Source organism: Haplochromis burtoni, unplaced genomic scaffold (genome assembly GCF_018398535.1).
Source record: "Haplochromis burtoni strain Fernald_Lab_line unplaced genomic scaffold, NCSU_Asbu1 Contig_136, whole genome shotgun sequence".
Lineage (NCBI taxonomy): Eukaryota > Metazoa > Chordata > Actinopteri > Cichliformes > Cichlidae > Haplochromis > Haplochromis burtoni.
The window spans coordinates 79641-91419 of NW_024582497.1; the positions used below are offsets into that span (position 1 = coordinate 79641).

Here is an 11779-nt window from a genome sequence, read left to right on the forward strand (position 1 = left end):
TTTACATTTATTTTTTCCTGAGTGATCATTTTCATGCACGCTTACATTCCTTTAATGTCTCTTAATAGTTATCCAGAGAATATAATGCCAGACTCGGAGGGAGTCGAGCCAAAGGCCATGACAATCGGGACTAACAATGTGTTTGAAGTTGGATGTGGTATCCTTTGCTGTAACAATAGCCATTATTTATGTAGGCCCACGGATGCCAAAAATAATTAAATAAATACGTAATGAATCATTTAATTAAATGTGTGGTTAATTAATTAAAATGGAAATGAATAATTAATTAAATACATGAATCATTAATCATATATCAATTAATATAATACATTTAATTAATTATTTGTGTTTGTTTCCAATTTAATGATTTAATGACACATTTAATGATGTATTTGTTTGATTCATTTTGGCACTCGTGGCCCTCTATAATTATTAGCCTATTAAATAAATATATACAATCCTGATTTTTGTATTATTATTATTTTTTTAAATTATCGTTTAAATTTTGTTGTTGCTTTATAAGTTAAATGCTTTTTCTCATTTGGGAATATTGTTGTCCATATAGAGTTTGTCCACCAGAGAGCACTAACAGGCTTTGACTTGCTCATCACATACTATATACATACAGTACAGTGCAATTACTTAATGCTCATTTCTATCTACTCCACACTCCTATTATATTCTAAAAAGTAACTGTTCTAGTAACTATTCTAAAAGTAACTGTGCTGCCTCTAAATTCATCCACTCAACCCAGCTGTTTTCAAACATGTGGGGCAGGCCTCCTTGTGAGAGACTCATTTGATTTGGAGGACATGATTTGAATGTGACATGAACTGTTTTATGAAGGGTTAGTTAAGAAATAGGAGACCAGTTTTTTTTTTCTTTCTTTTTTTGGCACAGCGTGTGAAAACGGTTTTGCTTCCAGTAATTTAAAAACATGTAGGTTACCATGCCAATAAGCAGTTTTAATCAATTTCTCTTTGTTTATTTTTTATGAATTTTTAACTCGAATATGTCAAACTGTGGCAATTCTTTGAAAGACGGTGATTTAGTAGAAAAATGCTCAGTCATAGCACATTCGTAAATGATTAAATCTCTGATTAAAAACTCCACCAGGTTTACAGGAAACCAATGATCACAACTCACACAGCGTCATCGCCTCAGGCTAAAGACGGAAAAGTTACCAGCAGTGCCAAAGGGGGCAATTTTTGTTGGCTGACTGGCCGAGTCGCACCCCTGTGCTGAGCAGGGATTTTCCTCTCACGCCCGAGAGGTTTAGGACAAAGTAGTGCCATGTTTAGTTGCAGTTTATGCCCCACAAACTGTTAAATAAACAACTTTCTTTTTGACATAGTTTTGAGAATGTTTGAAGACAGTGAAGTTAAGATAACAAACATTTCAAATATGGGAAAGTCTGATTATTCATCACTGTGTCATCGCTTCTTTGTAATTGTGCTCAGCTGGGATCCTTGGTATGCATTTTTGTCTAGTTTTTAACATACTGCATCACATCACATTCAAACTTATCTTGGATCTTTGTTATTTTATTGTTTATTGTAAAAAAACAAAACAAAACAAAAACCTAAAAAAAAATCAAACTTTTGGCTTCCGAAGCGGACATTGTGGAAAAATGTTAAGAACCATCATATTAAGACAACTTCCTTGTGATTGGCTGTCCCTATCAAACAGAAGGATTGAATGGCTGGTGGGTGGAGCTTCTGTGGTCACAGCTAGAGCTGTGTGCCTGAGATGACTATTTTAGAGCTATCCATTCGCTATGACATTGTACAGAGTAGAAAACAAGTTCAATGGTCACAGGGATTACTTGTACATACGCTGACTTTAGTATTTAGTATTTGTCCATGTTTACTCACAACTGTAACAATATATATGACAGAAAATAAGGGAAAGCACGTATGAAAACAGCAATATAAGCCAGTATGCAATAGCTTTTGATTACATATCAGTTGTTTCATTCCCCTGATGTACTGGTTGAAGTCCTTGACAAGTCTGATACAGTCTCTCAAGCTTTGAAAATTGGAGACAACAATGTGATTGAGTCCAAGGGTAAGTACTGCATTAACATTAGAAAAAACTTGAGTCTTGACCCCGCCCTGAGTTCTTGATATTTTGCTTCCAAGGATCCAGACTTTCTTACAATGTTTTAAAGTGCTCTTGAGCAATAATTCTCCAGGCTTTCTGAAGGTCTTTTAAAATTTCTCTTTGGACACTGGCTGCCTTTTCACCCATTTCCAGTCCAGTCCTTGTACCTAACCATTTTCGTTTGTCTTTTAAAGCCACTCACTACCAACCTATAAATCATTCAAACAGAAAGTCACTTCGCTCAGAGATGAGCTTTGTATTTGACAGTGTCACAACACATAATGGAAAACCTAGCAAAGATTGCAACAACGCATCATTAGGTACTATGTTACTAGCAGCCTGTCACAAAGACACATTGTTTGTTCACATGTCTTTACTTAAATCTACAAAAACCACTAAAACTCACATGTAAATATGGTTTTACAGTGAGCCCAGTTTTCATATTTTTGACGGTGTGTTTTTGTAATGTTCATTCCCAGCTGATCTCGGGAGAAACGTGATCCTGACCAGCGGCTGCATCGTCGGCGCGTGCTGTCAAATCAACACGTGCGAGGTCGTGCCGGAGAACACAGTCGTCTACGGATCAAACTGCATCAGGCGTGTGCAGAGTGAAAAGCCACAGGTCAGTGCCTCACGCTGATGCTTGTCTGCGATCCTCCAGGTTCTGCTGGCTTGTAGGCACATTTGTAATAACCTGGGATGATTTTTAATTTATTTTTTAATCACATAGCCTCAGACTCTGCAGCTGGACTTCCTCATGAAGATCCTGCCCAACTACCACCACCTGAAGAAAACGGTGAAAGGAAACGGCACGCCTGTAAGAAACTAATGAGGATCCAGAGGATTGAAACCTCCTGCAGTCCCAAGCACCTCCACACACAGACACCTTACACTCGTGCACTTCACTTGAATTCATGTGTACTTATCTTACACTTCAGCATTTCGCTGTCTGATTCTGATTCTTCATGCCCGTCTTCACGGATCCAGCGAAAACAATCACGCGCACTTTCGCTTTTTAGATCAATTTTGTGACTATTTATGATCTACTTTGGACCTGAAATCTCAAATGTATCATGTCTGCTTACACTAATGTGTCTCATCTATGTTTATAAATGTTCCAATAAAATGGCATAAATAATGCAGTAAAGATTCAAATAGGTTTCCTTTCAAGCTCAGTTTTTTTTATAATATTATTCGACCACTAGGAGGAACTGTTGAGCAGCTCTTGGCTACGAAGCCTTTGTTTCATCAGGTGATGCAAAATATCCAATTAAAGCAGCGTTCTTAAATAACACGACTAAAAATATCTTTTTTGTGTGTGTTCTAGAAATAATACTCACACGATCGAGTTTGTGTGTGGTTAAATATAATCCTTTCAAATGAAGCGTGATTTGGCTGTGACTCGTTTATGATTTAATAAATGCGATCACTGAGCAAAAGTGAGGCCTTGAAAAGATAAGGATGGGTGTGGCAGCCCCCTTTCTTGGATATGTTGGTGTTGCCAGTCATGTGTCCTCCCACCAGGGGTTACCAAATTGGTGCTGTGGGTGGGTAGAGTGGGAATTCCACACAGAGCGGGTGTGGTTCAATTTCTGCTGCAGAATGGGTCTGATTAATGCCTGGCTGCCCTCCCCTCATCGTGTCTAAGCCCCCTTTTAGAGTTGCTGAGCCCATCTGTAGCACAGACACAGATTTGAATGTGTGTGTGTGTTTGGTGGACAGTCAGTAGAGCATCACCGCCTGAATCACCTGACATAAAAAGTTCAGAAGTCACAGTTTACAGTTGCTTCCTTTAGCTGTAAAACAAGCTCAAGGCCACTGCTCATGCTCTTCGGAGTCTAAAGGGCTGGTGTCGTGCTCAGTGCATGCTACAGCGACTCCCTGCAGGAGGCCCACAGCTGGTGTCGCACACTGCCAATACTCATTTGAACATGTCACGGTGGAGTCCCACGAGGAGTGCACGTCAACCAGGGGGCTAATTACTTCAACAACGGAGTGCAGCCGGGGCCACGTCTAGGCTCTTTTCTGTTCTCACTTCTTCAGCTTTCTTTTTTTTTTCCACTACCCTCATTTTTATTTTGGGGTGTTGCTGAAGCGGTCAGTTTACTTTAATGTGACAAGGAAGACAGATGCTGCGCACAGTTGCACGGATGTGGAGAGTGACAAACACCTCATGGGGGGCTGGTGTGGCCTTTAATCTGCAGTGGGTTCTTTACGCAGGCAAAATGGCCATGGTGATAGCAGCTCATAGCAGGAATGTGAGGGGAAGTTCAAATATTGTGCTATATTTGGAAGCAGTTATTTATACCCCTCCCTTACTGTACAGTTCTGAAACTGAATTATCCGGCTTCCACTTATTTGTTAAAGCAGGCTGCTCTAGATTGCAGTGGTATTCACTTTTTTCTTTTTTTAAATCTCAAGTCTTTATTTGGCTTTAGCTACAATATGCAGCATTCTTTGAACACTCCATAATGTCTTATCTTAAACAAAGAGAAGTATGAGATCTTAGATGGGAAAACAGTGCTGGATACTGAGCAGGCTGCTGGAAAACAATGTGAGCCAGCACCGTTTGGAAACATGTAACTGTTGGTATGAAAAAAAGGGTGAGAGAATGTGTTTTCTTGCTCTTTAATGAGCTATTATGGTGCTTTCAGCAGCACTTGCAGTCAGAGAGTCTTGGTCTAATCCACTGTAGTCCGTCATGTTCAAACAGGCCACCAGTTGCTTTTGGAGGACATAAAAGCTTTCTGACAGCTGACCTTTGCATCCAGGTCCGGTCCACCTTCGAAAAGTGAAATGTGACCTATAGGCCGCAGTGATTTCCATTGCAGTCCCACAGAAATAATTAATTTCATCACAAGGGGACCCACAACCTCTGGATGTCATGCCTTTTTGCCGTGTTAGCTGCCTGGCTCTGTGGCTTACAGCGTCACTCGGTTAGTGCAGCACTTTTGGTCAAATCTGAATTACTGTGGCTGTGCGGTTTCAGTACATACAGCACTTTATTTTATGACTAAACACCAAGTGACACCCTTGTTGAAAAGTGTGGAGTGGTATGCCACTCCTGGTTCAGTGGCATATGTCACATTCCCTGCTGCTCTCGGGTGGTATGTTGCTGGTATTCATTGAGCCACTTTCCAGTGGCAGGTGTTGCTTGCTGCTGGTTAACCATTATTGACTGTCACTTCAGTATGCGCACCTAATGCCAAGAGACTTTTTTGCTTGGCAAACATTTTGACTTTACAGCAGGGAAAGCACTGGTGGAATGATAAATGGATCACTTCCATTCAGTGTACCAGCAAGCCATTACAACCACACAGCTTGCTAGCTTACACCTACGCTTTTACTTGGGAGACATTTAGATCCAAGTAATGCAGTAAACATAAAGATATTTACAGACAATGCAGCATGTGCTTGAAAGCATGTTTTTCTAAATGTCTGATTGTAAAATTCTTTTATATGATTGGCACTGCAGAAAATAGCTTTAATTAAAGCTCTCATAAGCTAGCAGGCCAACTAAGCTAACATGGCCAAAGTTAGCTTAGTTTTAGTAGTATATGTGGGATGAAAGTAGTGGTAGGTCATGGTAGTAGTAGTGGTAACCAATGTTCCCTCTAATTTTTCATGTGTCTGAGCGAACACACAAACTCCCTGAGCGTCCCTTGGACCACTGTGAGCAACAGCAGACGTGTGAACTGTGGTCACGCCAGCATCTAATCCATCCAAGTTACATGGTTTATTAAAATAATCAAATTACAGCATTTACCTTTATGTTAGACTACTTTTAATTAACTGCTTTAGCCCACTTACAATGAAAATTTAAAAAAATCTTGTTCATGACCTGTGTAGCATGTTAACACTATTGGAAGTAAAAATAACTTGAACTCCAATTTTGTAAACACAACTTTCTTTCTTTTTATAAAGCTCTGACTTGTATTATGAGTCTGTGGTCTGGGAGAGAGTCCTGTAACTCTGTGTCTGCAAAATACAGTATATAATGACCAATGTTGGGCAATTAATTATATAGTTGCTTCTTCAAAAAAGTATCCAAGTTATGCAAACAACAAAGTTTTTTGAAGCTGTTTAACCTAAAAATGCAGCCAAGGCGTTTTTTAAAATAAACATTTCAAACTATTTACAGAACAATCAGCTCTTCTGCATCAAATTTTCTGCCACACAAATTATTTGTGCCACTCCAAAAAAAACTTTCTGTCCACTATGAGATGAAGGAGAACAACAGCCTGATACCTGCAGGCCTGACAACAGGATGTATCGCTCCTGTAACACCTGTAACATTCAGTAGTCGCCTCATTGTTCTGACACACAACAAAACTATTGACTACATTGCACACTAACTACACAAGATTTGCGCTAAACATCTCAAATCTCTCACATCTCAAAACACCGCTGTCATAGCCTGTCGATGTTGATTAGCTGCGTATATACGAATGTGAATCATTGGCTGGACTATCGGATAAGGTGGCATCGTTCTAATCCCATACGGCAGCAGCCAGTCAGAGACCAACACTGCAAAACAGAATTGTTGTTAATTGTTTTAATTTCAATTCAGATTAGATTTTTTCTTTTTTGTGCGCAACGCAGATTTTCTGTGCGCAGACACCGTGCCTGCGTAATTGCGCACACGCGCATCTTAGAGGGAACATTGGTGGTGCCTCATTATAGACATGCCAAGTTAAAGAAATAATGTTAACCTTGTTCTATGTAATGTACCACTGGAGTATACTTACCTGCGTCAGTCTGCATACTTAATTGCTTACTGGCTAACTTACCCGTGCTAGCTGAGAGGCTACACATAGGATTTTTTAACCAATGTAAACGTGCTTACATGCAGTCCTCTGAAATCCCAATAGCATGCTCCATGTGGGTGCATCAGTCCACTGCTGATTGGTTGACAAGTAGACCAAAGCAGGGAAGGGAATGTGTCAATGAAGTTTACCAGAAATGGCAAAAGTGTGAAAACAACATCAAACATCAGAAAACAGAAGTACGAAAAGAACAGACAGTGGTTGTGATGGACACTTGTGACAAATTATCAGTATGTTACGTCTTCGGAAACATGAGAACAGTTTGGAATTAATCTAGACATGTACATTTATTTTACTTTCTCATCATGAATCACTTTGGAAAACACTATCTAATATGATTAAGCTTGTGGTTAAGGTTAGGGATAAATTTAGGGTTAGGGCTGGAATACAAAAACTTGTGTTACTGCCAGGAGCGTCATTCTATTGAATTCCATCCACAATCTGGCGCGTTTCATAAGGACTCGGAAGGATACCTTACTATGAGACGCCTCGGGATGTGACAAATTGTCGGTATGTTACACACTGGGAATGAGAACGGACTCTCACACCCCGATGCGAAACTGGAACCGATGAGTCACGTATTTGGACCTTTGCACTTTGTTTGTGCTGTTGGAGCATTTTTGGATATTTAATGATGTCGTCTGATTAATATTAAGGCTTACTGTGTAATACAGACTATCCAAAAAATACTGCTTCAGTGTTGATAAGTGCAATTTTATTATTTTATTTTTTATATTATTCTAATTAGAAGGTTTATTTAAAACCTACACCCTCAATCTTGATGAATAAAGCTTGCTAGACCCCAGACCTTGTGAGGTGGATGAGCGAGTGGTGCAGATTTCCAGGTTATTAATTAAGTTTCCTGGGTTTTGTTTTCTGTTTTTTACAAATAGGTCAACACTTCAAGAGGATTCAGAACTGAATCATGAAGTCCCAGGTTAAACCCTCTGATTGCAGGCCAAGAAAAGTGATGCTTCTTGGTCTGGAAGCACTCAGTAATAGCATGTTTACCAGCTTGGGCGAGGTCTTTGACTCTACCCACCAATGGTGACAGTTCTTGAGATTAAGATGACAGGACCTTTTGAGGTGAATGTCGCACTAAATGCTTCCATTTGCCACAGAATATTTGTCTGTTCTCCCTCCTTCTCTCATCCATTGCCCTTGCTTCTCTTGAGCACCGGCCTGTTCGCATGGTAATGTTACCATTTACATAAATGAATTCTACATTTTTCCATTTTATATGTGCATATATGGCACTGAAATAAGGACTTAATGGACAAAAGACAAGAATGCGTGAAATAAATAAATGAAGCTCAGCATCCTCAACGCAGATGTTCCCCTGTATAGATTTAAATATTGTACTCAAAATACAGTTTTTAAGAACATGTTTTTTCTGGACTGCAAATCAATATTTCATTAAAAAAATATATCATCACGATAGCTTAAAATGGTGACTTCACAAGAATAAGAATCAAAGAACAAGAACGAAATGGAGCAAAAATGACAATGACCATACATACATAATTTATATCCACTTTAAGCAAAGGCCAATGTAACATACGTGCCAAGTAATTCGGCTGGTCAAAGCAACCTGCAGAAAGCAAATTACTTTTTTTTTAACCTGCACATTGTTCAGTAATGATTAAAGGCAGTAGGAATGAGAAAGGCTTTAGGGCCCTGGTTTTATTTTAACCTTTTATTACTTCTGCTATACAACAGAAGAGTAGTTGTCCCAGGACATTTTAGGACCACTCAAAAACATTCAAAGGGAACATCAGAGTCCATTACAATGTCTTATGTCAACAGTTGGGAATTGACACAATGCCTTGCTCTCTACTTAAAAATCTCCTCTGCCCAGCGAACCACTAAGGTTTATGGTAGTGTCTATTGACAAAAGTTTGTGCCTTCTTGTTTAGGATGTTTTATCTTCACACAACTGCAGGTCCATTACATAAAGACAGAAAGGTATTTTGATGAGTCAGGTTAGGCACATTTATGGGCTAGACTTGTGGTTCACATTGACCCTAAAGTCTAATCTTAGGCGATAAACGTACCGCAACAATATATGATGAAGCTATGTTCAGTCCAACTTCAATATTGTTAATACTGTTGAAATATTAATGTAACCGTGAATAAACTTTTCAAGTTAACACGGATTCTCGAAACAAAACGAAACGGTAATCATTGTTTTCTGCAAGTTGCTTAAGTTTTTTTCTACCACTAAGCTAAATTAAATAAAGCTAATTAAGCAGCGCAATTATTTGGTTTATCACCAATATTTGAGCAACTACTGCATTCCTCACACATGGGTCCTCTGTCGGAATACAGGGAACATTTTTATTAATCTCGAAAATCCCCCCCGACGCCCCGGACAGAACGTGAAAAGTGGACATGTCCGGGGAAAAGAGTTGGTCACCCTGATTAAAATAATGTTTCCCATGATATGTTGTGGCTTAAAGTCTTAGAAAAGCTACAGTATCTCCACAGTAAAACTGAATCTCATTGTAGAAAAGAGAGCACAAAATGTTTTTTTATTTTTTTCTATTCTTAGTAGATTTCCAGGAACTTAGTCAGGCATCCCCTCCTTTTGTCCACACTGTTAAGGAAATGTTTGTCTTCTAATTTTTTTCTGGATTTGTAGTCAGCCATACTGACTTCTGTGTTTTATGTTCCTTTCATGATATATGGCGGGTGACAGGATCTGTACAACATGGACGTAATAGTTACAGATCCTGGCTATCAGGGAAAACTGATCAAAACATACTTTACAAGCTAACACAGTATGCACATTTAATAAGTATGCACAGAGGCTGCCCAGAGGCAAAGGCATAGCTGAAAAGACACTGCTTAAAAAAGGCTTCAGTGGCTTAGTAAAAAATAGAGAAGGCTTTATTGCAGCAAAATGTTGTCTCTGAAGGCAGCGATCTCTGAGCACAACGACTTGAAAGGACAGAAAGGAAAGAGAACAAGCTCGCCCATTAAAAAAAGCTTTAAAAAAATTACTGGTATTGTCACTTAGTGTGATTTTTTTGTGGCACGGAGGTGGGGGTAATTAATTAGAGCGAAAAAGGACTGATCAAACTGAAACAAAGCACCAAACCTCTCTAGCCCAATTAGAGCGGGTCAATCTGACCACAAATTGCTCATTAGTGATCTTAGAGGAAGATCAAAGGGCAGCGAGAATAAGGGAGGAACACTCTGTATCAGTAAGTCCAAGGAATGGAATGACCTGGCTCCAAGCCCAATGAGAGCCACTTATCCCACATCACTCAAAGGGGTGAAGTGCATTGCCCTGCCAAACACTGATCTATAGGTTTACAGACAGTTTTTACAGTTGACATCTAGCAACATTGTTCATCCTCTGATATTTTTTTCTTTCGGTAATACAGGATAAAGATACTAACTGTTGATTTGTAAGGAGTTTGCTGGAATGCAAAGAAAGGGTGTGGAAGAGTTACAGGCAAAGCAAGACATTGTTGAGTCATCTGACTGCAGTGCTCACTGAGCGGATTGCAAGATCCACGGGAGTCCTTCCTCAGGGATCCACCGCTGGTCAATACATCGGCGATGTGTCATGATAGATTTTTGTTTTGGGCTTAATATCAAGCTGGCATTTTAGCCATGAGTCACTGATCCAGAAGAAGGTACTGGATAATCTGTGTCTCAATACTCCTGCTTTTGGTTGTTGAATAGCTTGTTACAGAAAACTTATCTGGTTCTTGAAGCAGTGCTTTGACATATTGGGAAACAATGGGAGGATACTGGGAAAATTTTTAAGCTTCAGTTTCAGCTTGTAGCCTTGCATAAAGTGTGGAAACAGTAAAGAAACAGCTGGTCTGGCTCAGAGAAAAGGTAACTGCTGATCTCTAAAGACAAATAGTTATTATGCAAAGGCTCGTGTTCTTGATCTGTTTATCAAAAAAAGAGAGTGTAAAAATTACACTTTAGGTGTAGTAGGTGTAATGTTATAAGAGTTACATATTGGGCTATTACGTGCTAATGATCTGGCAGCAGTGCAGCAACAAATTTCTTACTTTCACTTTTTGTTTGGAATAATAAAGAATGAAACAATTACGGGCTGTACTGAAAGGCGTAGTCAAGCGCTTTCAAGTGGTCGGTAAGACTGGGGAAGTGCTACAAAAATGCCTTTCCATTTTCACTTCCACAAGAGCCGCCAGCTGTTTTCACACATGCATCCCTGGCCTCAGCTTTCCCAGACATTTCCCAGTGGAGATGCATGTATAGGAAGGCACAAATGACACACATTGTGTTGCCAGGTCCCTAGTACAAAATCTGTGTGAAGTCTGATTCCTGAAGCCCTCTCCTACAGACAGCTAAACCAAACTCGAGTGCTTTCAGTAGTCTCCTGTTGTGTGAGCCGAGAAGTCTTCGGACATTGTTGAGACCTGATTCTGAGGAAATTCCCCAGCAGGGCTCATTTAAAAGAACTTCAGGGAAGGTGGTGAAATATCAAACCAATATAATAAGGTAAGAACTGAGTTATTAGTAGGTGCCTGTTTTTCTTTTCAGGTTCAAACAGAGCTGGGTTAGATGATGTTTATGCTGATCCAACTTTACCGGCTCCCGATTGATTGTAGCTTTCAAGTATTAGTTCTAACCTTCTTCCCCCGACTCTTTAACAAGATTAATATGCACGCTATTTCTGTTTTTATCAACTCTTAAAGAAACAAAGCTTCTCTGAGCAGCCTGCCTGACATTGTTGCTTTTTGCTAACCCAGCAGCCCCTTAGATAACACAGAGATATCTTCATGTTGGGCTGGACCATGTCAAAGCTTGCTGACATGTTACCCAGGACACCGTGACCAGTCTGTCTCCTGCCGGCTCCTCTT

The 11779-nt window shown here is 39.7% G+C and overlaps 1 protein-coding gene across 1 annotated transcript in view; it reads left to right on the forward strand.

The window, feature by feature from the left end:
• dctn6 (dynactin subunit 6) overlaps positions 1-3258 on the forward strand; it is a 4073-nt gene extending 815 nt beyond the window's left edge. Inside the window, exons 4-7 of the mRNA XM_005930891.3 lie at positions 69-157; positions 2020-2067; positions 2583-2725; positions 2834-3258. Of these exons, the coding sequence (XP_005930953.1) occupies positions 69-157; positions 2020-2067; positions 2583-2725; positions 2834-2932 (379 nt within the window). The 3' untranslated portion in view covers positions 2933-3258. The remainder of the gene's footprint in view (positions 1-68; positions 158-2019; positions 2068-2582; positions 2726-2833) is intronic.
• The last annotated feature ends 8521 nt before the right edge of the window (positions 3259-11779 follow it).